This window comes from Desmodus rotundus, chromosome 5, assembly GCF_022682495.2.
Source record: "Desmodus rotundus isolate HL8 chromosome 5, HLdesRot8A.1, whole genome shotgun sequence".
In the NCBI taxonomy this organism is placed as follows: Eukaryota; Metazoa; Chordata; class Mammalia; order Chiroptera; family Phyllostomidae; genus Desmodus; species Desmodus rotundus.
In genome coordinates, this window is record NC_071391.1 from 124,831,181 (window position 1) to 124,856,537 (window position 25,357).

The 25,357-nt window shown below is 47.0% G+C and overlaps 1 protein-coding gene across 2 annotated transcripts in view; it reads left to right on the forward strand.

Moving 5' to 3' along the window:
* PRKCE (protein kinase C epsilon) overlaps window positions 1–25,357 on the forward strand; it is a 470,124-nt gene that overhangs the window by 324,262 nt on the left and 120,505 nt on the right. For both annotated transcript variants that reach the window (XM_024552856.4, XM_045189472.3), the window contains one exon: window positions 1,104–1,277. In XM_024552856.4, the coding sequence (XP_024408624.2) occupies window positions 1,104–1,277 (174 nt within the window). The remainder of the gene's footprint in view (window positions 1–1,103; window positions 1,278–25,357) is intronic.

Here is a 25,357-nt window from a genome sequence, read left to right on the forward strand (position 1 = left end):
CAAGTCACCCTGTTACAACATTTGTAGGGAGATGAGTACAAAAATATCGAGAAACAGTACTGTTCATTTGTTCTCTGGAGAAGGAGTCATATTGTCAGCGTTAAAACTATAGGAGAAACCACAAAGGGAAACGAGGAGAGATTCAACTGCAAAAAGATAAACGATCCTATCCAGTAGGAAAAAAAACCCCAGAAAATTATAAAACAAATTTAGAAAAAGCTGAACAGAAAGTCAAGTCTTAGTATCTTCATATACCACGCTCATACACATACATAAGAAACAAATATAGAACTGAAGACAACTAGACAGAGGAAACCGACAAATAGTTCACAGAAAAGAAATTTAATCAGAAAACAAATATTGAAAGATTTGTATTGCAAGTTCAAACAGTGTTAAGGTAACATTTCATACCCAGTGCATGAGCAAAATCACTTGGTAAGTGAAAGCACCCGGCGTCATTAAGTTGCCGTAAGACTGAAGCACTTCGCTGTGGCTAGTGGCAGGTTAGAGTGCGCACCCTTCTTGAAAAGGTTAGGGATGCGTGAATATTCAACCCCGCAATCCACTTCTAACACTTTCTATCCTGAGGATATGACCCAAAAGAAAGAAAAAATTATATGTACAAAAATACGCGCTGCAATTTTTATATAATACTTATTAATTACATGGAAGTCAAGTGTCCAAGGGGAGGTAAAAGGTTAAATAAATTGTAATGCACTTACTGGAATTAAGTATCAGACACCATGATAATGGTGAACGCTGTACAGAACACTGTTTATGTACTACTGTTTGGTTTAGAAAAATGCTTTATTCTATTTACTATGCTATAATTGCAAGTATGACAAATGTGTGTGAACATATGAATAATTAACAGATGTGCATTGAACTCTTTTTTGCCTGGACGCTGTGTTAGAGATTAAAAATAAATCAATGGTAATAGCTGTATTGGGACGGGTAGTTTTTCTAAACATTTGTCAAGGCTGTCATAGTAGTTAATGTGATAGGGAAAAGGAGTCCGTTTTTAGGCGTTTGGTATCGACTCGTGTTTCTTCTTTTGCTTCCTTCCCCGCATACACTGACAGGGTGGTTCTGGTTGATTGCAGGTCATGTTGGCCGAGCTCAAAGGCAAAGATGAAGTGTATGCTGTGAAAGTCTTAAAGAAGGACGTCATCCTGCAGGACGATGACGTGGACTGCACGATGACCGAGAAGAGGATTCTGGCTCTAGCACGGAAACACCCGTACCTAACCCAACTTTATTGCTGCTTCCAAACCAAGGTATGTTTAGAAAAAAGCTGGTGGATTGCCATCTTGGAGTAGCACTGGGGGGCCTATGGTATCGCAACTGTCAGAGAAAAATCAATTGTAGACACTTTACAGTCTTTCTCAAAAACCTTGTATAGCGGAGTGGACTCTACCCTTGAAAAGATCAGGGTGTGTTTGAACAGCATCCTCTTTTTTAAGGGCATGGAATTTCCCATCCAAGGTTATATTTGCGAGGGGATGAGAGAGCAGTAGAACTCTTTGTAGATGTATCTGGACAAAGCCAAACGACTAAACCCCGTGTTTGCTCCTTGGAGAAACCAACAGGTGTGGTTAGTCCTCGCTGTGCTCCTAACTCACTATCGCTGTGCAAATCATTAAAGTTCTATGCTGCCTTCAGGTCAAATGAAAAAGAATAAAGGCCACCCTTACTGTCTTAACTTGCGTAATGTCCTACAGGGTAAAGGGTGTAAACAAGTGCTTCAAATGCCATAGTGATATACAAATATAGGTGACATTTTGACTTTGTCACGTAGGAACCTGGTAACCAGAAGGTGGCAGTAAAGAAATGAAGATAATCTGTCACGACTTTATGGAGTCTGACCTCTGAGTTATTCCTTATTCCTAGTAAAGAAGAGAAATGCCAACATTCTTTAAGAAGCTGTTATTACCTCTTTCTTAGGGAAAAAAAATAGAGTCTTTTCAGGTACCTTATGGATTTGTAGCCCTGGGCTTCTTGTAAAGGTGAAGGCAGCCTCACCTGAAACTCTCACCTGTGCCCGTTTGGAGTACAGACAGGGGTGTACTCTCACCTCCATGTTACTGTGAATGCCAGTCTTTCTGCCTGGAATTCAGCAGTGACTCATTTGGCCGTGTGGCAGATTGTTAGTGTATTATATGTTTATTGAATCATTCCCCTGTGCTGGGTGCTGGAGATACAGCGGTGAGCAGGGCCCAGCCCCTGACTTCAAGGAATGCGCAGTCTCTTCGGCACACTGTTTCCCAAAGGGCATTTCTCAGGGCCCTCCTCACCTGAGACACTCTAAGGATAAAGGACTCCGTGGCCCGCCGTTTGGAACACTGCAGTCTTGACCTCTCTTGGAATTTCTCAATATACGTTTGCTTGTTAAAGTCCCTGAGGAGACCTGCAGTGAAAAAAGAAAAGTTATCTTTTTTATTTTGTAAAGATTTTATTTACTTATTTTTAGAGAGAGGGGAAAGGAGGGAGAGAAACATCAACGTGAGGTTGCCTCTCACACACCCCCCACTGAGGACCCAGCCTGCAACCCAGGCATGTGCCCTGACCAGGAATCAAACCAGTGACCCTGTGGTTCACAGGCCAGTGCTCAATCCACCGAGCCACACCAGCCAGGGCAGAAAGGTTCTCTTTATTTAATCTACTGCTTCTCAATTATTTGATCCCGAACTCTGCCCCAGCATTCCACACTGAGAACCACGTCTAATGAAATTCTTCTTATTCCTCTGATCCCTTAGAAAGCGAGAAATATCTTCAGAAAATCTGGAAATCCCATTTCTGAACAAGTACAGGACTTACATTAGCTGTCCTTGTTTTTGATGTGTGTTATGTAATGCCTCAGATTTGTGGGCCTGTGCATTCGTGTAAACACACACACAGGCAAAGCCCAGCATGATAATAGAGGATTGATCTCAAGGTCAACTTTCTTCTTTTCTCCTCTTGAGTATAGTTCTAGATTAGTGAGAAATGTGTTCAGTATTTCTTTATCTCCCCTGGTGCCTATCACAGGGCCTCATACCTAGTGATAAATGTTCACTATCAGAATCAGAGGGTTGGAAGATTTTTAAAAATTCACTCTTCACACCAGTGAGGAAGTCAGATTTTAGAGAAGTCCAAGTCTTTCGCCCACAGATTCTCCTCATGGGCCAAGTTGGACTTAACCCCCTGGTCTCTGGGACCCCCAGTCCAGAGGGGCCTTGCTGTGATTACCACATCGCTCCTTTCATGTGCCCGACTCCATGCAACGTCCCCTCTGTGGGGAAACGCCTTTCTTCCTCTGCCCCTCGCCCATGAGCCGCATCTTTCACTGTCTGAGCTGGTTTCCTGGGCAGGGATCCACACCAGCATCCTTTCTTTGGACACATTGCTAAGAGACCCAACATCCCAGGAGGCATCCAGTCTAGTTGTGGGGTCCTGTGAGACCCCTGTACAGGGTGGAACCTGGGAAGTCACTGGGCAGGGTCAGCTGGGCTCAGTAGCCGTAGGTCAGTCCTGCCTTAGTTTCACTTTTCCCAAAAAGAAAGGACAGCTCATCTGAGCCACCGTGAACCTGGTTTCAACCAGGACTCTGTGTACATGGTCAAGGAACACAAGCCCCGATGGCGTGATGTCACACCCAGTAAAGGATGTGCACAGGTGTTTACAGTGCCGTAGTGAAGTACAAATAGAGGTAGCATTTTTGCCTTCTTGTTTAATTTGGACACCCAGAGCATCAATGATGTTTAAAGGCAGGCTTAATTATTTTCAGGTGAGCCTTTAATTTTCAGTTCGTAGGATGAAAACAGCCCCTGTGGAAACATTCCCGACAGGCTGCACATGGCTTCTGGCTACTGTGCAGGTTGCTGATGGCCCTTGATGGGTGTGAGGTGCGGTACCAGGCCTGGCAGGGTGACCAGTGGCAGTGGTTGTACAAAGCCATGGTCATCACTCATGAAGTCGGGTCGCGGGTTCGTTCTGGTCCCGGCAGCCCACTGAATGGCCGGGTTGCGGTGAAGGAGTGACTTGGCCTTTTGTGTAGCAAGCCCACCTGCCCTCGGCTGGTTGAACTCTGATCATTCTCTGCGGGGTCTGGAAGGAAAAAAGCCAGTGAAATGGTTCCAGCCTTGCAGGGCTACTGAAAAAAGGCAGACAGGCCAGTAAGTTCAGTGAATGACATGAATTTTAATCAAATTTAAACCAGTGCTTGACTTGAGTTCCCACCCTGCTATGTGCTCTTTGGGATGCTAGAATAAACGGAAAGAACTAGAGAAAGCTACAAAATTGTATTTAATTAACGATCAAATATAGGGAATGAAAGGGGACACGGGACTTCTGACTCCAGCCAAGATGGGGTAGCCTCATTCCTCTTGGGTTCTCTGTCTTACAACTAGAAAGCCCTGGCCATAAATCTCACTTTATAAAGGCATTATGCTCATCAAGACTGGCGTAGTCATAAGGAGTTACAGAAATTGTACTATCTGTTAATATATATGAGAAGCTAACATTTTCATATTTGACATTGCCAGGTGATTTAATGCGTGGTGTTAATTTAGTAGCAGTGTTTGATGTTTTCACACACACACATACACACACACACTAATTGTTCCTTGGTTAGGAGAAAAAAGTATGGCTTATAATTATTTCAATGGATGTACACGTGTTTACTGAGCATCTGTTACAGCATCAGACACTTAGATTCTGGGGCTACAAAGCTCAAAAATACCAACTCTGAACTCATGAAGGTTGCTTGTGGGGAGAAAGACACAGAGGGACATTCTACAGCATGGTTGCTCTTCTAATGGAGCCATGTAGGTGCTTCTTTTGATGCTCTGCAGAAGGTAGTTTGGAAGGCTTCCTGGAAGAGGTGGAATCTAACCTGGACCCTGAAGAATGGGCAGCATTAGGAATAGGATAAGGGCAAAGAGATGGTTGATGAGCCCCAGAACTTATCCCCAAATCTCATTTTCATTATTACTTTTCCAAAGCGAGAATCCCAAGCGGATTCTGTGTCCTGCTTCTCCCAAGGAGATGACAATGGCTGAACAGCAACCAGGAAGGAGAGGAAGAAAGGAGGAGTCTTTGCAAAATAAAGGAGAGAATCCCTGTGTCTGTAGGCTCAGATGCTGGTTGCTAGACAGGGGAGGGTAACTCTTGGAGGCTGCTTCATTGGGCTGGGCACTCAGCTAGGCTCAGAAAGTTCCGTGTTTGGTCAATCAGGCCTTAGGGGGAGGAGTGACCTCAGGAATTGCCCCTGGGTACCAAATCTCCTAGGGATAGGAGAGCCACTGAGTGGTAGGTTTGTTTTGCTTTTGTTTTTATAGTTACAGGAACTAAAGTTCTCAGGCAATTGTAGATTCTGTGCAGGATCTCCATTGTGAAATCATCTCTTCCAGTTGGATCCCACAAAACCTGACTTCATCGTGATTTTTCCTCGTTACTATCCTCTCCGTCATCATTCCCATCCCCCACCCTTTGGCATTTCCCGCCTGGCCTGGGAAGCCAACTGGGGGAGGGCTCTTCCACTGGAGCTGCCGTCCAGTCCGGGAAACACAGGGTGAACTCCTAGCGAATCTCCCTTGGCCAGCCTCGTTCGCTGCCCTGGGGGAAATGCAGAATGGAAAAATCCTTAAAAAGCAACTGGAGACATTTTTCAAATGACTTTCAACAAGCATTCTGAGTGAGGGGTAGGAACTGCTGAGACGGAGTGCTGACAGTCGGGAAACTTAGTTTCACGGAACTCTGATATATATTTTGACCATTAACTCTGAAGAACAGCAAATATGGATGCAGGAAACAACAAAGTTAAAAATTAGGCCTTTGGTAGATTTTTGTTTAAAAAAATAAAAGAGGTGATTATGTCAGATGAAATCTAAAAGAGCCAGGCAAACAGTTGAAGGAAGCAGGGGTCTCTTCCCCCGGAGCAGACAACCTGAGGCAGCGTGACCTCTGAGGGGAGGGGCTGGAGGGGCTGTGTTCGGTTTGGTGAATGCCTCACAAGAGTGGATTGAGATGTTCAACACCGAGAGTTTGGCTGTGGGCCAGGCAGCCACGTGGGAATCAATATGATTGCCAATAACAGACTTCAAATCGAGGTAGCCGCGGCAGTTTTTAACAGATTTAGAGCACTGAGCTCTGCGGTAGAAGGTGCGTGGGGAGCGTCGGCAGAATCAGTTGTGGAAGTGATCAGACTCGAGCAAGCTGCATCTCCTTAGTCCTGAAAATCATCCTTGCCTCAGGGTGAGGGCGGGTTAGCAATGCCCTTTCTTCCAATCAGCCGATGAGCACGTCTTCAGTGAGGCCCTACAGCGAGCAAGTCACTGCAGGGCATGACAAGACCTTCCTGCTAGGGCCTCTGTCAAATTCGTGGGGTCTTATAAACTCTATTCATGTGAGGACGGATGGTCTGAGGGCTCTGAGGACTGGCAGGGGAATGAGAGAAAGTGGAGGGTGGGGTGGGGTGATGGCGGGGGGTGTGTATGTGCAGGTCAGGGGTGCCCAAGCCAATCAGAGAGAATAGATCACGGTTTTTGTAATCAAGGAAGGCTTCATGGAGGAGGAGGACCAGGTCTGGAAGCATAACAGAAGCATTCTATGTGATAAAACGACATGCCCCCAGGGCAGAGGTCTACCTGTTGGCTCTTAATCTAGGAGGCTGCTGATTTATGTAACTTCTTTACCTCTAAGGAAACCTGGTGTTTGATAGGACAGTTGCTTTCAAAAATGCCTTCACTCAATTAGTCATCCCACCTTTTCTTGGTGATGTCACTGTGAGGCAGGGGTGGTCACTTCCCTTCAGGGATGAGGGCACAGGCCCTGTGGGCTAGGTCTCACACCGTTTGTCACAGTACCAGGACTGGGACTGAGGTTTCCTGACAGGTGTTTACTTTGTCTCCAACACCTCCCCCATCCAATTCTCTACTTCAAGTGTACTCTCCCCTCGTCCCATTTGCTGTCCCACATGGGAGAAAGGGTCTATTTTATTTGCACTCATGAGTTTGGAATTAAAAAAAAAAATTAATCCCCATTAAGCTGGTGAGAGTAGCAGCCTGTTTCCGGAAATGTTTCTGTGTTCTGCAAGAGCGAGAGGGAAGGGAGGAGAGAGGGGCATGAGCACAGGAATTACGTCCAAAATGGGCTGGAGAGGGACAAGACCTTCACGCTTGTCCATTTAGACATCGTTTACTGAGCACCTACTGTGTGCCGCATCATGGGTGCCATGGGGCGACGTGCCACCTGCCAAGGGATTTCGTGAAGGAGCAGCTAGCATTTGCCAGCCTCATGGGAACGTGTTTGTCAGTCCATAACGTGGACGATGCTGGCCTCTCATAGTGCCCAGAGCTCATTGCTTTGTTCTCCTTCGGAAACTATTGGCTTGGCCTTTAAATAATAATAATAATAATATTGAATATTGAATTTTTTATGGGGAAGAATATCTGTTAATTGTCAAAGATTTGGAAAGTTCAGAAAGGACAATAAGAATCCTTGTAATGACTATTAACATTTTGCTGTGTGTGATCCCAGTTCAAAAACACCTATCTGTTCATACGTCTATGTTTATGAAACTGGTGCCGTACCGCTCTGTGAAACTATTTCACCAAGGGACATGTAACTGCTTTTGTTCTCACTAAGTAGCCTTCAACCAAATGATTTCTAAGTTTCTACCGTACCTGAGGGCTTCCTGTAGAGAAATCCAGCGTTTGGGGGTTGCTGGTCGCCAATCAATCGTGGGGTTCCTGTGCAGCTGCTGTTAGCAGGAAGTGAGGCAGACCCTGCCCGGAGATGCCCACAGAACCACCTCCTGCCCCTTGTATTTCTCTCCTTCTATGACATAAACTGCAGAACCATTTGTAAAGAATCTGACGTTGACCTATTTCATAGGTCACTCACGTGAGCAAGATTTAAATTCCTTTGATGTTATATTCATTTGTCTGTATGTTTGTCTAGTAGATTGTTTTCACCAGTAAGGAGTATAGTTACCCGTTCTCCTAAACTATTCACTTGTTCTTCTAAGTTGCAGTTTTTGAATTAGCTTTTTGATTTAGGTGCCTTGGGAGTTCCCCTGTGCGCGTGTGTACAACACGTGCGCGCTCACACTTCTGGACACGCAGACCCTGCCTGTGCCGTGGTGCGGGGAGGTCCATGCTCCTCCTTTTACTCCATTCGGAGAAATCCCACTTTCAACTGCTTCACATATTAGTATTCCAAGTAGAACACCGTTTGAAGAAAGGGTTTTATTTTGAAAAAAACAAAACAAAACAACAACAAAGTTTAAAACCACTATAACTTCTGCTGAGAGTTTGGAGTAATTCTTGATGATTTTTAATGTCCCCAACATGATCGGATGTGCATAAGCAGGCACCATCTTTGAAGGTTTCCATGACAAGTGTCCTGAGCCTGGAGTGGAGCTAGAATTCTGGAAGCAGATTGAAAACACATGTCTCTGGCGTTCTCTGTGAGTGCTGTGTCTGTCTCACTTGGTTGGGTCAATGAGAGAAATACCTGCAGGACACAATACCCAAAAGCATGTGCGTAGGACACTTGGCTCACTGATGAAGGTTTTCCGTTGTAGAAAGAGAGAGCGCAGGGGACCTGGGTATGGCCCTTCTCCGCTAATAAGCATGAGGATCTGCTCTGTGCCAGACACTTGTTAGGTGCCCTGGGAAGATAACAGGGACCGACTCGTATGTTCAAGGAGAGATGACAATATTTGTATACCAAATAGTAACTTAGAATAAAGGTAGTAGTATGTGATAAAGAGGGAGTGGCTTAATGAGTACCTATTATGTGGCAAGCCTTGTGCAAGAACTAATTTCTTAAATGTTACGCAAGTCGCATGGGGTATACGTATTGTTCTCATTTCTCTGGGCAGGTGCAGAAACTGAGACTCAGGGAGGCTTAGCAACTTGGCCAGGGTCACACACATAGTTCAGTGATAGAGCTAGGATCCAGACCAGTGCTCCCACCCTTGCATCCTGTGGGACAGGACCACCATGGAGGAGCAGTGCGCTCTGAGGGGGAGTCTCTGGCCTGAGAGTGAGGAGCAGGGTACAGCAAATTTCCGGGAGAGAGGAGCTTGCAGGAAGAAGCCCCTACACTAAGAAGAATAATGATGTGCTGAAATAGTAGGCGCCCACTGGGAGGGTGTGAGAAAGATGGTTTCGTAAGAGTATGAGTCTGGCTCAGCTGCAGGGTTCGTACAATGCCAGACAAGGAGTTCGGACCTACTGTGCAGGTAAAGGGTTCCTGAAAGGTGTGGCACGAAGGGATAACATAGGAAGCACAATGTGACAGCTCTGTGAGGGGTGGATTAAAGGGGAAAATAAAAAGCAGAACTACTGGTGGGGAGGCTGTTTCAACAACTCACAGGTCCAGAGGCAGTGGAGGAACCTCTGAAGGCAGAATGTCACAGGCTATTTTCCATTGCCCCTCGCATCTGGGAAGGCTGCCTGCTTGTGGAGAAAGTAGCACGCTCCAGTTAATACCCTAGAAAATATTGGTCGTGTAACCCTGGACTGATGAGAAACGAGAACTTAGATTGCTGCCAGTTGGGTTATATGACCTATACACTTCTAAGGTGCCATTTGCCCACAGTCCAATGGGTACATAATGATTGAGTTCAAATAAAAAGTTTCATCTTGAAATCTAAAACCAGAGGCCCAAGTTATCTGACCCGTTCACCAAACAAAACCAGCTTCCTCATCGGTTGACGTCAGAATGCCAATATCCGCGCCCCCACTGCCATCTATTGGATTTCAGGATTTACCTTTTTTCCTTTAATGTGTTTATTTTTAGATTCACACTGAATTTTGATTGTGGACCAATGTTGTTTTACACATGGGCGCTTTGTAGAGAACCTCCTACTCAGCCTGTTGAGATTATTCAGCTTAAGCAACGGGCTTTCTCATACAGCCTGGACTTTTTCTTCCAGTGGTCTCAGGCCCTTCCGATAACTCTCCTGGCCCTTACTGCCTTGACTTTGAAGGTCCAGCTGGGTGGTGGGTATGTCCCCTTTGGCTACTTATGTCCCTGTGTGCCATTCTGACTCGTAGTTAACACAGGGTGCAGGAAAGAGGGCACCGGGAGTCCAGACACTGTGGTCCTAGCTCTGGCTTCTGCCGCCGATGCCAGTTGTGAGACAGTTCTCTGGGCGTTGGTTTCTCCACTCATGATAAAACTTGGGGGACAGCGCAGAGGGGAGCTAGGCGGCATGCCCTGTAAGATCTCTAAATCTGACTGTAAAGCTCGGTGATGCAACTCCCTGGGAACCAGCCGTGGGACCATTGCCGGCTTGTTTCTGGTGCATGAGTGAGCGTGTTTCTGTCTGGTCTTCTTTTTCCACACTCAGCTCGGTAAATGTTCCTGCCTTGATCAAAGCCTTTGTGCCCAAAGGCCGCCGTTCTGTATCCGGTTCCCATTCCAGACACTCTGAGTGGCTGATGGTCCCACATCAGAAGAGCTTCCAGGAGGTGTTATCGTTGTCTTATTCAAGTGCACCAGCCAGGCTGGTCATCACCTTCCATTTCAGGGTCATCCTTGGCTCAGTAATACCAATTAGAGCAAAAATTCATACAGTACTCATTACGTGCCGGGTTTAGTATTAAGCATTTTACATGTATTAACCCATTTGATCTTTACACAAGCCTTCTGAGGTCGGATTGTTAGCCCAGAGAGAGGTCACGCAGACAGAAGTGGCAGATCCTGGGTGCAAACCCAGGTACAGTAGTCCCCCCGTATCTGCAGGGCACAGATCCCAGTACCCCCCAGTGGATGCCTGAAACCACAGATAGCCCTGGACCCTGTGTATACTATTTTTCCCTATACATGCGTACCTACACTAAAGTTCACTTTATAAATTCGGCCCTGTCAGCGACTAACAACAATAATCAAATAGGACGATTGTAACGGTATAGAGTAACTGAAGTTATGTGAAGGTGGTCTCTCCCCCTTTCAGAGTGTCTCACTGCACTGTGTCCACCCTTCCCGTGATGACATGAGGTGATACAATGCCCAAGCGTGAGGGGAAGTGAGGCGAACGACACAGGCGTTGTGACACAGCATTGGCTACTATGAAGATGACATGAACACAAGTCCTGAGATTCTGCAACAGCCAGTCTGATAACCCAGGCGGCTACTCAGTGACTAATGTGGGGACAGTGTCAACCGTGTGACCATTCTGGACAATTGGATGGTTCACGTTTTGCCAGGGACAGGGTGGGAAGGCATCAGCTTTTATTACGCTACTCAGGATAGTGAGCAATATAAAACTTATGAAATGTTTTTAAAGGCTTTATTTATTTTTAGAGAGAGCGGAAGGGAGGGAGGAAGAGAGGGAGACAAACATCAATGTGCGGTTGCCTCTCATGTGCCCCCTGCTGGGGACCTGGCCCGCAACCCAGGCATGTGCCCTGACTGGGAATCAAACTGGCGACCCTTTGGTTCACAGGCTGGAACTCAGTCCACTGAGCCACACCAGCCAGTGCAAAACTTACGAAATTTTTATTTCTGGGACTTTCCATTTATTATTTCCAGCCCACGGTTGACCGTGGGTAACTGAAGCCCCTGCTAGCAAAACCATGGACAAGAGGGGCACTACTGTAGTTGGCTTCCAGAAACTTCATTTTGTCTGATGACCAGGAGAGATTAGGCTCCTGACGATCCATGAACTCCCGAAAAACCAAGGTGTATATAAAATGGCAGTTGGCTGGTTTACAGGGTGGGGCAAAAGTCCGTTTACATTTGTGAGTATACGAAACAGTTTATTCTTGTATCGTTATTTATTAATTATTGCATTATTTCCATATGAACAACTGCAAACATACTTCTGCCCCTTTCTGTATAGTGGGGTGACCGGACTACTGATGTCTGTTACCCAGGGCACCCTGGAATAACTCTTTGGGGGTAGTATTTTAGGCAATCTGAATTGTATTGGGGACGTAAAAAAAGGAAAAACAGCCCCTCTTCTTCCTGCTATGAGAACCTTGCGGAGAGGCAATGGGAAGTGGAAGCCCCCACTTTCGACCCCACCGGAGCGCTTTATTTTTACCGTGATGTCCCAGAGGGGGTGCCAGGAGGGAACACAGGTACAAGAGTTCTCTTAGTCCAGCCCCACAGTGTGGAAGGAGGTACAAATTAACTCTTTTGTTGAGTCAATACGATCTTTACGTGTGACTCATCAGCAGTGGCTAATCCGTTTTATCAGGAACACTTGAGGGCAGGTTGCTAGGGAACTAAGCTCATTATCCAGCCCCAACTCTAGAGCTTGGTTTGGGCTTGACCCACTGATGGTTACACAGTGGCAGTGGGGTTTGTGGCCTTCCTCAGTCCTGTAAAAGGGGCATGGAAGGGGCAGTTCAGTACTAGTTCAAGGGTGGGAGTGGTGGGGAAAGTGAGGTCTTTGTTCTCAATGTCTCTTCCATCATTTACCTAACTCAGGCCTGCTTTGTTTTGCTGTTTGGGTAATAGGTTAAATCCAACCTCCTTTCTCAAACCCTGATTTATGAAGATTTTTCTAGATTCACCAATGTTAACAATAAAAACACACAGACAACCAAATGAAACACAATGTCATTAAAGCCGAAATACTCCCATACTCTAATGCACCCAGAGTTTTGTTCCTTTGGGGGAATTTACTAGGGATATGGGAAGTATTTCTTAAGGTAGTAACTTGGAAGTGAACTTCTCAAAGAAGTATAAGTAGGTCCACTAGAAGAAAACTTGAAAATAAAAGCTGACCTTACAAAAGCCAACTCCTTTATAAAATGTTTACAGAAGAATTCCCTAGGAAACGCCTGGGACTGGCGAGATCCGTTTGGAGTGCCAGGTGGAGTGGCTGACGTGTGGAGGTGTTCAGCAGAGTAAGGGAACTGCGAAGCTTTAATCACAGCAGCAGCGGAGGTGCGGTACCAGGGGAGGGAAGATGCATGGAGCACTCACCATCGGCCAGGGGAGAAGGGCTCTGCTTTAGAATATGTTAGATGGTTGGTATTCTTCAATATCTGGCATATCTTCAGCTCAGTACCAGGTATGCCAGGGTAAAAGAACAAAAAAGACACAATCTTTGCCCAAAGAACGTGTAGTCTATCCAGGGGGGTGGGACGAGCACAGGTGAACCAGAAAATGAAGTACGATCCTATGAAACAGTGAGCGGTACAGAAACCATCGTCGAAAGTCAAAGAAAGAGGAGCTGTGAGTGGGCTTGAGTAGTAGGCATACTCCTACAAATTGGAGGGACACTCTCCCTCCACATAGGAAGGATTTTGTCATAAGAGAAAGACCCCTGGGTGACGAGCACAGTGGTGAAAGCCTATTTCAATCAATGGGATTGGCTCTGTGTGGTCACAACAGTGTGTGAAAACCTGTAGATGTTTCTGTAGTTCAGATCTTCCCATGCAGCTGCCTCGCCCAGGGTTGTCTGCTGTTTTAAACCACACTAATCTCAGGGAGAAAATCAGCTCATCGCCAAGGGAACTGGGGAGAGCCTGTTGTCCTGGGCGCTGGGTAAACACAGGAAGTCAGTATCTTGTGGATGTCACTAGGAACAAACTCGTATGTTCCAAAAACTTGAAATCGTAGATGCGTCCAGCTCAAAAACCATGTGACTCCAGTACCTTTACATCCCTGGGGGCTGGGTTCTGTTTAGTTCTTGAGCTACTTGTTAAGTACTGAATTTTGAAGGCACGAGCTTTAGCATGAAATGCAAGCGCTCAGATGTTCCTTCCTCCCCTGTGGGGAATGGTGCTAACGTTTTGCAGGGGTATGAGAGTAAAAAGCCCATTTGACCCAAATACGCACTTTGGTGGAAGGGGAAAAATCACAAGGTTAGAGTCTTTTTGGTTTTCGTTTTTTTTTTTTTTTTAACCTATATAAATTGTTCGAAGGTTAAGGTAAAGATTTGAAACTTAAAAATCCCAATTTTATAAAAAGAGCCATCTAGACCGCGTAGGTAAAGAAGGGCAAGAAAAGGAAGGAGTGTGAGCAGTTGGACCAAACCATAGAGAAACATAGTTGGCTGTGCAAAAACATCAAGGGCTGGTGCTTGGGGACGATAGAGTGTCTTTTTGGAAGACGGTGTGGTGTAATTTGAAAGGTTTGAATGTATTTCTTTGATCTTTAAACCTATCACAAAATGTCACTTTGATGTAAGGAAATGATATTTGAATTGCAAAGTTGAGGAATTGACGGCAGCCTACCTAACGGTGGCAGTTTGCATCCAGGGGAACAGAATGAATCGGGTCAGTGGCTGCGCCGTGATGGGTTAAGGGGAGTACTTGAGGGACTTTTTTTTAAGGACAGTTTTAAAAGAGTAAGAGGGATACCCACTTAAGAACTGAGACCTGAGCCATAAGAACTCGTGGTTAAAAAGAAGGCTCCACCAATATAAGATGTAAGCCCCAGAAAGGTCCATGCAGCAGGACTATGTTATATAAAGTCCCCAAAGAGGAAAAGCTCAACGATACCTCGTTTAGAGATAAACACTGTGGTGGTGAGACTATAAAGAAAAAAACAACCTAAGTGCCCATCAGCAAACGAGTGGATCCAAAAACTATGGTATATTTACACAATGGAATTCTACGCAGCAGAGAGAAAGAAGGAGCTTATACCCTTTGCAACAGCATGGATGGAACTGGAGAGCATTATGCTAAGTGAAATAAGCCAGGCGGTGAGGGACAAATACCATATGATCTCACCTTTAACTGGAACATAATAAATAGGAAAAAAAAAGGGAAACAAAATATAACCAGAGACATTGAAGTTAAGAACAATCTAACAATAGCCAGGGGGGAGTGGGGAGGGGACAGTGGGAAGAGGGGATTACAGGAACTACTATAAAGGACACATGGACAAAGTCAAGGGGGAGGGTGGAGGTGGGGGAGGGAGGTGGGTTCAGCTGGGGTGGGGTGGAGGGATGGGGAGAAAAGGCATACAACTGTAATCGAATAACAATAAAATTTAAAAAAAAAAAAAAAACAGGTCAGTGATTACCGGCAAAGTCCTATGATGATAATCCCTGGGCGGGAGGGGAGGGGAGGGGCCGCCATCTGAGAGGTTTAAGGAGCTTCTGAGGATCAGCAGTGATCTACTTGTCAAAATGCGTCATGGCTAAGAGGGGGTTTGCTTTCCTGGATTGTGCTTTACAGCATATATATGTATGTTTTATGTATTCTTCTGTGGGTGTCCTTTATAACAGAAGAGGGAGAGGAGAACAAGACCATGAAGGTATCCAAGCTGCATATATCTGCACTTTAAGGAACGACACCCCTCCAAAAGATTCTCACCAGGGGACACTGAGCTTGAGTGCGGTGTCTACATATCATTACTTTGCCATGAAAGCCTTGACTTTCCTGTTGTCTTTGGCAGCGAGGGCTGTCTCAGGGACAGGAAGTGTGGCAACTGCTCACAGGGTCTGTTTAGCTGGGAGGATGAAGCCTAGTCCCATCTCCTGACCCAAGACCAAGGCCAAGCAGGGGCTGAAACCGAGGGGTTATCCACAGGAAAGCTGGCTTCCCAGTTGCCCAGCCCGGGGCCTCCCTTTCACAGGTTGAGAATTCTGGGAGTCACCCAGCCCAGCCTGACGTTTTTAGCATGCAGCTCTTCTTAGGGGAGAAGTCTTCCCTGGTTTCCACAACTTTGGTGCCTCTCAACATTTTTTCAGCCATGTTTTACAGCCAAGAGGATGTAGCCAAATATTTCAGTTGACAATCTCTATTATGAAAGCATAGACATCTTTCCATTTTCCATCTAATTATAAGTTAATTCTGCTTTTAAGCTGTATACATACATGTGCTTTCGAGATTGTGACATATCTGTGCTCTGCCCGGGACATGTCCCTTCCTGGGCCGCCCTCTCCCGTACCCACCGCCTGTGGGAAATAGCTTTTGTCGTTGCCATCACCAGCAGCAAACATTTATAGAATGTTTTCTATAAGCCAAAAATAATAGCAGCCAACATTTTTGCCACATTTACTATGTACCAGTCACTTTGAAAGCCCTTCACACGCATTGATGAATGTAACCCCTGCACGGGCTCTCTGAGGCAGGTCTCTCAGATGAGGAGGGGGAGAACGCCTTCTCCAGCGTCGCACAGCCAGTAAGTGGTGGAACTGAGGTGTGGACCCAGGCAGCCTCCCCTGCCTTTGTCCTCGTGCTCACCATTCCGCTGCGCTGTCTCAGGTAGCATGCCCACCACTCCACAGGTGCTTTGCTCTCGCCACACCTCTGACGGTGTTACTGTTCCCCCATTGCAGGGATGAGCATACTGAGGTTCGGAATTTCATTTCATGAAGAACTGAACAGAGGGAGCCCTGAAAGTGGCTTGGAGATGGGGCCAGTGAAGATTTCATTTGTTCCTTGTCCACAATGTCCCCGACGTTGTTATGCCCCTCCTCACACCACCCCCAGCCCCCACAGAATGGAAAGTGCTCCCCGTGTCCACCAGTAAACAGGGTGCTTGGCTCCTGGGACAGGAGGAAGGAGCAGATCCTAGAGCGAGAGCATGAGCAAGCCTGTTCATGTCTTGCTAATGGCTAAAACATCGTGGAAAGGAGTTTGTCTTATTGTGGGTTTTTTGTGGGAAAGCTTTTCATACAATGCTGGCCGACTCCTGAGCTTTAAAGTAAACAACTACATCATTTTGTACAGAGAGAGTCAGGAAAAGGAAACTGTAAGAAAATATCAGCTCCTCCAGCTTTCTCTCTCTCTCTCTTTTTAATAGAAGTGGAGGAAATGATGTTTAGGGGGGGTTTCTGGGGTCCCTGTCACAGAAGGCTCCATGCATAATGACCTCTTCTCAAGTTGCGCATTTAAGTAAAGGTTTCCTATCCCCTGCTTTCCTCTCAGTGCCCCTGCTGTGACGTAAGGAGGAAAGTCTACCCACAAAACATGCCTAGAAGATTGTATAAACCCCTCAGAAAGTTAAGCTACTTCCCATCAGGGAGTGGTGAAAAGTCCTCACCTGCACTGCTGGGTGGCTAAGTAGGGTGACTGAGCTGACAGCTCTTTGTGGCCCTTGCAGCCTGCGGTGGAACATGCTCCCATCTGTCTCTGTCGTCTGAAACCATGGACGATGTTCTAGGCATCTCCTGGCCACATGGAGGAGACAGCTCTGGAGAGCCTTCCGGGTGGATACTCTCCGAAGCACAGCCGACTTGCTGAGAAGACAGCAGTAGCCCAGCCATCACCTCCTCGTCCAGTATCTGCATCCTTTAAACCCACACCAGGGACTCTGGGGGACCTTCTTGGTGTCCTCATCAGACTTAAGCGTGTGCTGTCATCTCATAATTCCTCAGGACAACAGTGTTCGGCCTGGGGTAGGGGGAGGTCCTTGGGAAGTGGGGGAGACACGAGGGACAGAAGCAGCATTCTTCAGAATCACCTGTGGCCTTTTCCAACTACGCACCTGCCCTGAGGACTCTAAATGCTGTCCCTTCTCCCCCATCAGTGTTGCTTCTGAAAAGCGATGGCCTCTTTCAGAGGTGATTAGGGAGATGCATGAGTTATAAGGATGCCCCTACCTTTAGAATTAATGAAATGAATGTCTCCTAGGGTGCCTGCTGTGGTAACACTTTCCTGTAGCAGGAACCGTAACTGAATTGTAACAATAGCAAAAAGGAATTATCTGCTTAATCGGCACTGCCCTCTCCCGCTCCTAACCCCATGCGGGATAGTCCCTGTCTTCCAGCCCCACAAACTCTAGGATCCTGCTCTCTTTGTCAACCACAGAATAAGTAAGTTTCTTTTCCCTGAAAATAGTGATTTTCATTTTGTGTTTTCTTTCATGGTGCGTGGAAACTTTCCCTGGGGCTTGTGTCTTGCACTTGTCCTTGAACTCATTACCTCTAAGGCATACTATTTTTAAACAGCTTCCTTGTGAGTGATATAGCAAGCTCCATGTGAGTAGGGATGACTATTGAAATGGACTTAAGTACTATTTTAGGTAGCACCAGGAGCAACAGATTATAGTTGAGACACAGCCATTTTGATTTTTATTTGAAATGTATCACTTGTGGAGGGAGTTATACAAATAAACCAAAAGAGCTTGACCGCTTTTACTGCCCTGTTCTGAGACTTCAGGCACTGCCCATGGCCTATAGAATAAAACGTCCTTTGTTGGCTCTCAACCTGCTTTCTTCCGTCTCACTGCCCGAGTTCTGTGCGTTCCTGCCCTCCTGCCTATTCCCTTTGCCTGGGATGACACGGCCGCATGCCTTTGGTTACCCAGCTCTCCCACTGCTCCTCCTGCAGCCAGCCCATCCTGGGAACCCTTCAGTCCATCAGAACCCTTGACTGGTTATTAATTACGTATTAATTACCCTTCTCACTTGGCACCCAGCATACACACCCTGACTGTCTGTTTGATTTATATGCGCAAATGACTTACCTCCCTAAACCAGCTATTAAGCACCCAAAGGCTGACACAAACTTCTACTGTGTGTGTGTGTGTGTGTGTGTGTGTGAAAAGCCCACTAACCCAGAGTAAGTGCTCAGTAAAGGCATCCTGTGGTAACAGTGCTAGTGAAAGCGAGTGTGACACACCCAGCAACAATCATTTCGGGAATTAAATCGGCCGACTTATCAGCTGCTGTCTTGCAGCTAATTCAGCATTCCCCCTCTTTCAGCACATGGCTGTGGAACACGGGGGAGCGTTCAGGACCACCCACGCTGCCCTTCCCAGGCCCGTGGGAATTGACTGCAGGTAGCACGGGAGAGAAGCACCTTGGACAAACTCATGTCACAGCTCCTTTGGATCAGGGCGTCTCCATTTGAACAGTGATTTAGTTTTCAGAGACCTATTATTTTGTCTGTTGTTTTTTGTAACTACCAGCAAATATTCAGGGTGCCCGTGATCATGGTTGCCCCTGCCCAGGGTGGAAGCAGCCACCTCCCTCAGAGGGCTGCCCCAGGAATTTGGTGAGAGCGCAGACAGCCGTCCACCCCGGGGCTGGCAGGCCGCACCTGTGTGCCTGGAAACTGCTGCTCGCTGTCCAGTGTGCGTCATCGCCTCGCTTTGTCGTCACAGAACCCATGAGATAAGCGGATGGTGCTAGATCTCCCGGTAATAGATGAGGAAACAGGCGCAAATGAGTGCAGAGACTTGCTCAGGGGCCGTGATTGGCGGTGCGTGCCCGCTGCAGTGCTGCTGTACCAGCGACATTCACACTGGGGGCGCCGGCAGAGAGGGCAGCGGCCGCTGATGAGGGAGCGAGCCCCGACCCCGGCCTGCTGCCGGAGAAAACTACCGTCCCTGTCCAAATGGATGTGAGTTTGTGGGAGGGAATTGCACTCATTGTGGTCAGGCCACCCCTGCACTCCCAGCCTTCCAGAATCTTGTCCTCGGCTTGTCTCCGTAGTAGGACTTGTTAAAGGTTACCATGTATTTTTCTTCCATCCCAGTTCTCCCAGAACGTTCCAGGGTGACTTGGGAGTTTGTATTGGCCAGGCTGACACGCGCCCATCCCCGGCAGTGATGGCCTGCCGATGCTTGGAGTCAGATGGTGAAGCAAGCGGTGATTTATGAAAGCCCGGTAACCCTAGGCGCTCCTAATCGGGGCGCGGAGAGAAAGGGATGAGCGTTTTAATCCTCTGTTATTCTTTCATTAAGAGTGACTCTCTAATTAGTCATGGGCAGAGTTCTCTCCCAATGTGTGTGCTTTGGGGGATATTAATGGAATTTCATGTTTCCCAGCTGAGATCCCCACACCTGTGGCCTGTCAGTGTTTTCGGCTGTGAGAAGGGAACTCTTTGCCAAGAATTCACCATGTACTGGAAACAGGAAAGTATGGAAAATGAAGTAGCTATCATCAGTGCTGCTTCTAAAGGTCAAGGTTTCATTTATAGAACGAGAGCCATTCAGCCGGAGGAGAAAGGCCCGTTCCCATCTGTAATCAGTGTGAGAGGTACAGAGAGTGGATCCCATGGCCTCCACCCCTGCTGCCGGGGTATCAACACGCAGTATTTACAGAGATCTGTCCCTTCTGGGAGGATGAGAGGAGAAACGGCGAACCAAACCTTAGCTATGGACTGAGGCATGTGATTTTATCGGCAGGATTGAGCAGCACATCTCCCTGCCAGCCTTTGGGGAGCAAGAGAGCCGTCAGGTAGCCACCGGTCCTCCTCAGTTTCGCCAGGCACGATGGTGGGAAGTCCCACAGAAGTGGGGGTGTTCGCCTGGTCTCTGTGTCCTCATCACTGTCAGACACGGATCTTGCTAAGTGGGTTATTGCACCGTCCCCTGTGGCAGGGTTCACAAACACCAGTGTGCACTGCAGCTCTCAGGGGGCTGGTCGAATGGCAGGGAATCGGTCCCACCCCTGCAGATTCGGATGCAGTAGGACTCAGGATTTGCATTTTTTAGTGCAGGAGACTCAGTGACCACACTTTGGGAAGTACTACCTGACAGCGGCACAGCTGCCTGCTGTTGGAGAGAGCTGGCTTTCGAGTCGATCAGCAAGTGAGTGCTCTGGGCACTGTCCCAGGCCTGCTGAGATTTGCAGAAGAGTCACAGGCTGTGGGCCTTATCCTCGTGAAGCACGTGTATGAAGCGGAGTGGGCAGTGCAGGGCTGGACAGCATCAGAGGGTGGACTGCTGGAGGAGGAGTTCCCAGAGGACCCCTGAGGCACGGGAGGTGTGCTGTAGCTCAGCCTGCGGGGCTGCAGGCTTCGCATGGATGACTCAGAGGGACAAGAGGGCGTTTCTGATGGGGGCCACCGTGTGAGGGCAGCCCAGAGCTTGATATTTCACCAGCCTGAAAGCAGATGTCTACAGTTCTCGGAAGCCATGGGCTCAGTAGGCGTTAGCCAGGGCTCCCTGGAGTCTGGTGTTAATGAACCTGAGATGGGCACCAAAAGTGGACAGTGGCCCAGGTCCCCATCAGAAGGCGAGGTCTTAGCCCAGACCATGTGGCAGATGGCAAACCACACTCTGAGCTTTTAGTGATTTTGCTCAAAAACAAAGAGGATCTTGGGGCACCATAAACTATGGTCTGTGGTAGTTCAGAACCTCAACATTCATACCTTGATGTTGCTTATAAAGTACGTTTCAAATTTTTGACGGACTCACTTTTATGTGATCCTTAGGCAGAACTTAGGAGACTATCTCCTCCTTCAATGGGTAAGAACACGAGGGGACGTTCTCAAAATTCCACAGGGATATGGGGTGGAACGGGGTCTCTTGCACAGGCCCTCTGACACTCAGCTGAGAGTTTCCTGTCACCCACACTAAGAAAAGTTCGTATGCATCATTTTTAGGGCTCTGTTTCTATAAAATAACAAATTTAAAAATATATTTTTAAAGAATTTCCTCTCCCACTGACCTTTAAGATCTGCCTAAAACGTTTCTTTCTTTGCAGATAGCTGCAGGGTCTGTGACCCCCTCTCCTTCTAAACAAGTCTGATGCCTTCTTCCTTTAACCCTCCTGAGACTCCATTCCCCTGCGGTGCCTTACGCTTCTTCCTGTGGTGCTTTTGTCTGTGACAGTATTTCCTACCACACTGGACTATAAAATGGGGCAAGGAATTAGATGGTGCTCATACATTTTTTCTTTTTCATGTGCTTTGGCTCTTTAGGAGTAGGGCCTAGTGGGAGATAAAGCTGCGCACAGAGGTGGGCACTGTGTTTAGAGGGACTCGGATGGGGATGAGAAAGTTGTGAAAAATCCATGGAAGCTTGGCTGTCCCGCGTTCCGTTCCACTGAAGAGGCAGCCGGGCCCAGGCCAGCGAAGTTGCCAGCTCTTGAAAGCTTCCCAAAGCCTGCCAGGCCTAGGCCCAGGCCCAGGCCCATCTCCCTGCCTCGGGTTCACCCCGTCCATCGGTGACTCAGACTTTCCTGTAACCCTTCCAGTGATGACTCTCCCTCTGCCAGGAGCACAGACCAGGTCCCCTTCCAGGCACCCTCCCCAGACAGAAATCTCTGAGGTCTGCAGGAATTCTCTCCCAGTCTTTCTGGAACCACTGGAATCCCACAGGCAGGGGGTGGGCAGCTCGCTATTCTCATGAAAAGTATTACTCAGTTTCTGGACTACAGAAGCATGTGAGAGCTGAAGATAAGGATCCCCAACTCCAAGTCAGGCATCTCTGCAAGCATACCCTCCAACTTGCTCACCTCTTTCCTTCCTCTGTGACCACCCACCCATGCGTGAGAAAAGCAGGGAGGCGCTGCCGCCATAAACATGGCAAAAAGGGATTATGTGCCGATGCCATTTGGTTCGGAGAGGCATTGTTACATAAATACTCGGAAGGAGTTCGGATATCCCCCAGGCTGATGTTTACCTCTCTGGGTTAGTAATACTATAGCTGAGTATTATTTTACTTGCCACTTTTTAAAAGAGGGAGAAAAATACCCAAGCCATTATTCAGCGTAATAATACTACTTTTGAAAGAAATAACCACAACTCTCCAACCTTACTTCTGTGGGCAGGATGTTGTGAGGCTCTTGTTTCTTCATAGGCCACCCCTCAGCCTACAGAAACTGGTCTGGGTTACAGTCGGGTTGCAGGGAGTGTGAAGGGGCCTTGGGAGTGGGAGAGAGAGTCTTAGAGATGGCAGCTCAGCTCTAGCCAAGGGGATATGACCACTGACTTCAAAGCCAGACGCACGTGTTTCCTCGATTGTGCGGGCTGGTTGACTATCAGCAAATTATTGAAACTCCTGGAACCTTTGTTTTCTCATCTTAAAAAGACAAATGGGGCAGGTGTGAGCTAACACTACGGTGGTAATCATTTGGCATTACATAAGCGTGACAAATCGACACAGTGTACACCCTAAACTTGCACAATGTTATAGGTCAACTGTATCTCACTAAAGCTGGGAAACCATGGGGATGGGGCAATAATGACCAAGTCCTAGAGTTCTTTCAGGGTTTGGGTGCCATGCTGTCTGTGGAGCGCCTAGCACGGTGACTTGAGACCATTTGGGTGTGTGCTGGGTGGCTGGAGGCCCTTCCTCTATATTTATCTTCTTTATAAGCCAATTATACTCGTGGTGTAATTTCAAGAAAGAAATTCAAGAGGCTACATAGCATTTAAAATTCTTTTCAGAAAACACACTGGCAGCAATTGCCAAATTATTGAAGTTCCCAGACGAGGGAGCAAATGTCAGGCCTTGGCAAAGTGGGATGGGGAATTTCTGAGTGTGATATTTGAATAAAGAAGTCTAAACTGGGGGGGGGGGGGAAGTTTCCCCAGATCTTATCATCGTACAATGAAGAGTTCTATACAGACTGTTTGTCCCCAGCCGCATGTTTACTCACGAATGGGCAGGATATCTCGCAGGCCAAAAGTTCAAACTACTGTGAGTTCCCAAGTGATGTGTGAACTTAAAATGAACTGGCTTCAGAAGAGGCCCAACAAATGTGGCAACCCACAAATGCTCCTGCCTCCCTGATGGTTCCCAGTGCTTGCCACGGTCCTTGGTGATTGGGTGGTGAAATATCTGGAAAGAAGAAATGAAGGCATAGTGATAACAGCTTCCCTCTCAAGTACAAACCCTCTCACACACAGCACTTTTCCAGATATTTCCTTGTGAGTAACCTTCTTGTTCCATTACATCAAGCTTCCAGGCTCTGCCCTACTTCATAATGGTAAACACAGCTCCTCTACCAACTCCAAACAGTGGAATGACAGAAATAAATGAGTTATTTTGATGTTTTAAATGCTTGCTTACTTTGAATTTTTGTGTTTTTTGCTATAGCAACTATGAGTATCTTCAAGTTGGGAACTAGATCTCACTAATCAACATTTGAAGTGCCAGCTCAGTGCCTGGCTTCTAGTTTGCATTGAGAAAATGTCTTTCAAGTGCCATTTATCTAGTTCCTAAGGCCTCATATCCACTGTTAAAAGTGCCGTTTCGCATGGTGGTAAGGTCATGGCCTTGGTGTAAATTCCCCTTCTGTTTTAAATGGCTGTGTGATTTTGGTCAAGCAACTTCTCTGTGGTTCAGTTTCCTTACCTGCAAAATGAAGAGAGCAGTAACTAATAAGGAAAACTTTGAGGATTAAATGAGTAATTTTAATACAAAGTCTTTAGTAAGCCTTATGACACATAATTTGCTAGGACTTTTATCACTATTCTCGTCAGGTTTACCATCTCTTGGTCTCCTGCCTCCTGCCCAGTCTCTCTGTGCTTCACACCTTCCTTCTGGGAAAACAGCTCCAGGGAGCTCAGAAACCAACTGTCACTTCGGACACCATTGTCTTTTCACATTTGCACTTGACCTGTCAGAGCTTCAAGTCCCCACACTGATGTCCCAAAAAATTGTCACTACATAAACCTCAGCCTAGGCTGTCCCTCTTATTTCTACTGACCATTGTTTTTTCTGGCTGCATATTGGTTCATGTTATTTAGAAAACAACAACAACAACAACAAAAACACACAACACTTTGCTTCCAAGGTATAAGATGGATCTGTGGATCAACTCAGTCTTCCTCTTCCAGAAGTCTGCTACGGCTAATGTTCTTTAAAGTATCCTTCCTTTTACACATTGTTTATTCAAGGAATAGTTGAGGATGACAATAGTAACCTTCCGAATAAGGCTCCCTCGTCTAGACCCAAGTCTGTGCTTGCTCCTTTTCTCTGTGGCTCATGTTCACCGCTGATCTAGGAGGAGGATGTCAGGGGTTCCGCCCCCATCCACACTCATTGGGATTCTTTGTGGGTCTCCGTGGCATCCTAGATTGATTCATTTTCTTCTTGAATTTTCTATGGTTGTACTTCTGGGCTGCCATGCTTACAAACCTGTGCTATTTCTAGAATAGCCATTGTCACCTGCTGAGGGTAGACATTTGATAGCTCAGAAAGTTTTGACTTCTCAACTATGGCTGGAAGCTCCCTGAAGGCAGGTCTTATGTCTCATGCATTCTTTGGATTCTCTGAGCCAAGCACAGTACCTGAACTGACCGGGCCACGAAAGATGACTAGATTGTCGCTGGGAGAACTGGAGAACTAGGGTCATTCCAGGGAGAGGTTCCTACACGAAAGACACAGGTGGGAGCAGGAATTCTGAAGAGCGAACAGCAAGCAGACCGCAATTTGATTACATAACGAGGGGAACTGGAAGACGGACAGAGGGCGTGCTCTGGATACCTAAGAGTAGCGCTGTCTACTCTGGCTTCGGGTTAGAATCACTGGGGCTACTTTAAAAACATACCCCCACCTGTACTCAGCCTAGTTCAGCGGGAACTGGCTCCTGGGGAGGGTTCTGGGGATGGGCAAGAACTACTGACTTAGGACTTACTGGTAACTTTGCAGAATGTGGTGGGAGTCCCACAGCAGGAGGCCTCTTTTAATATAAATTGCCAACACTCTTGGGGAAATGGCAGAATCTGCCAAGTCTTCCAAGCTGGAGTTTAAAATTCTAGAGTGAACTGAG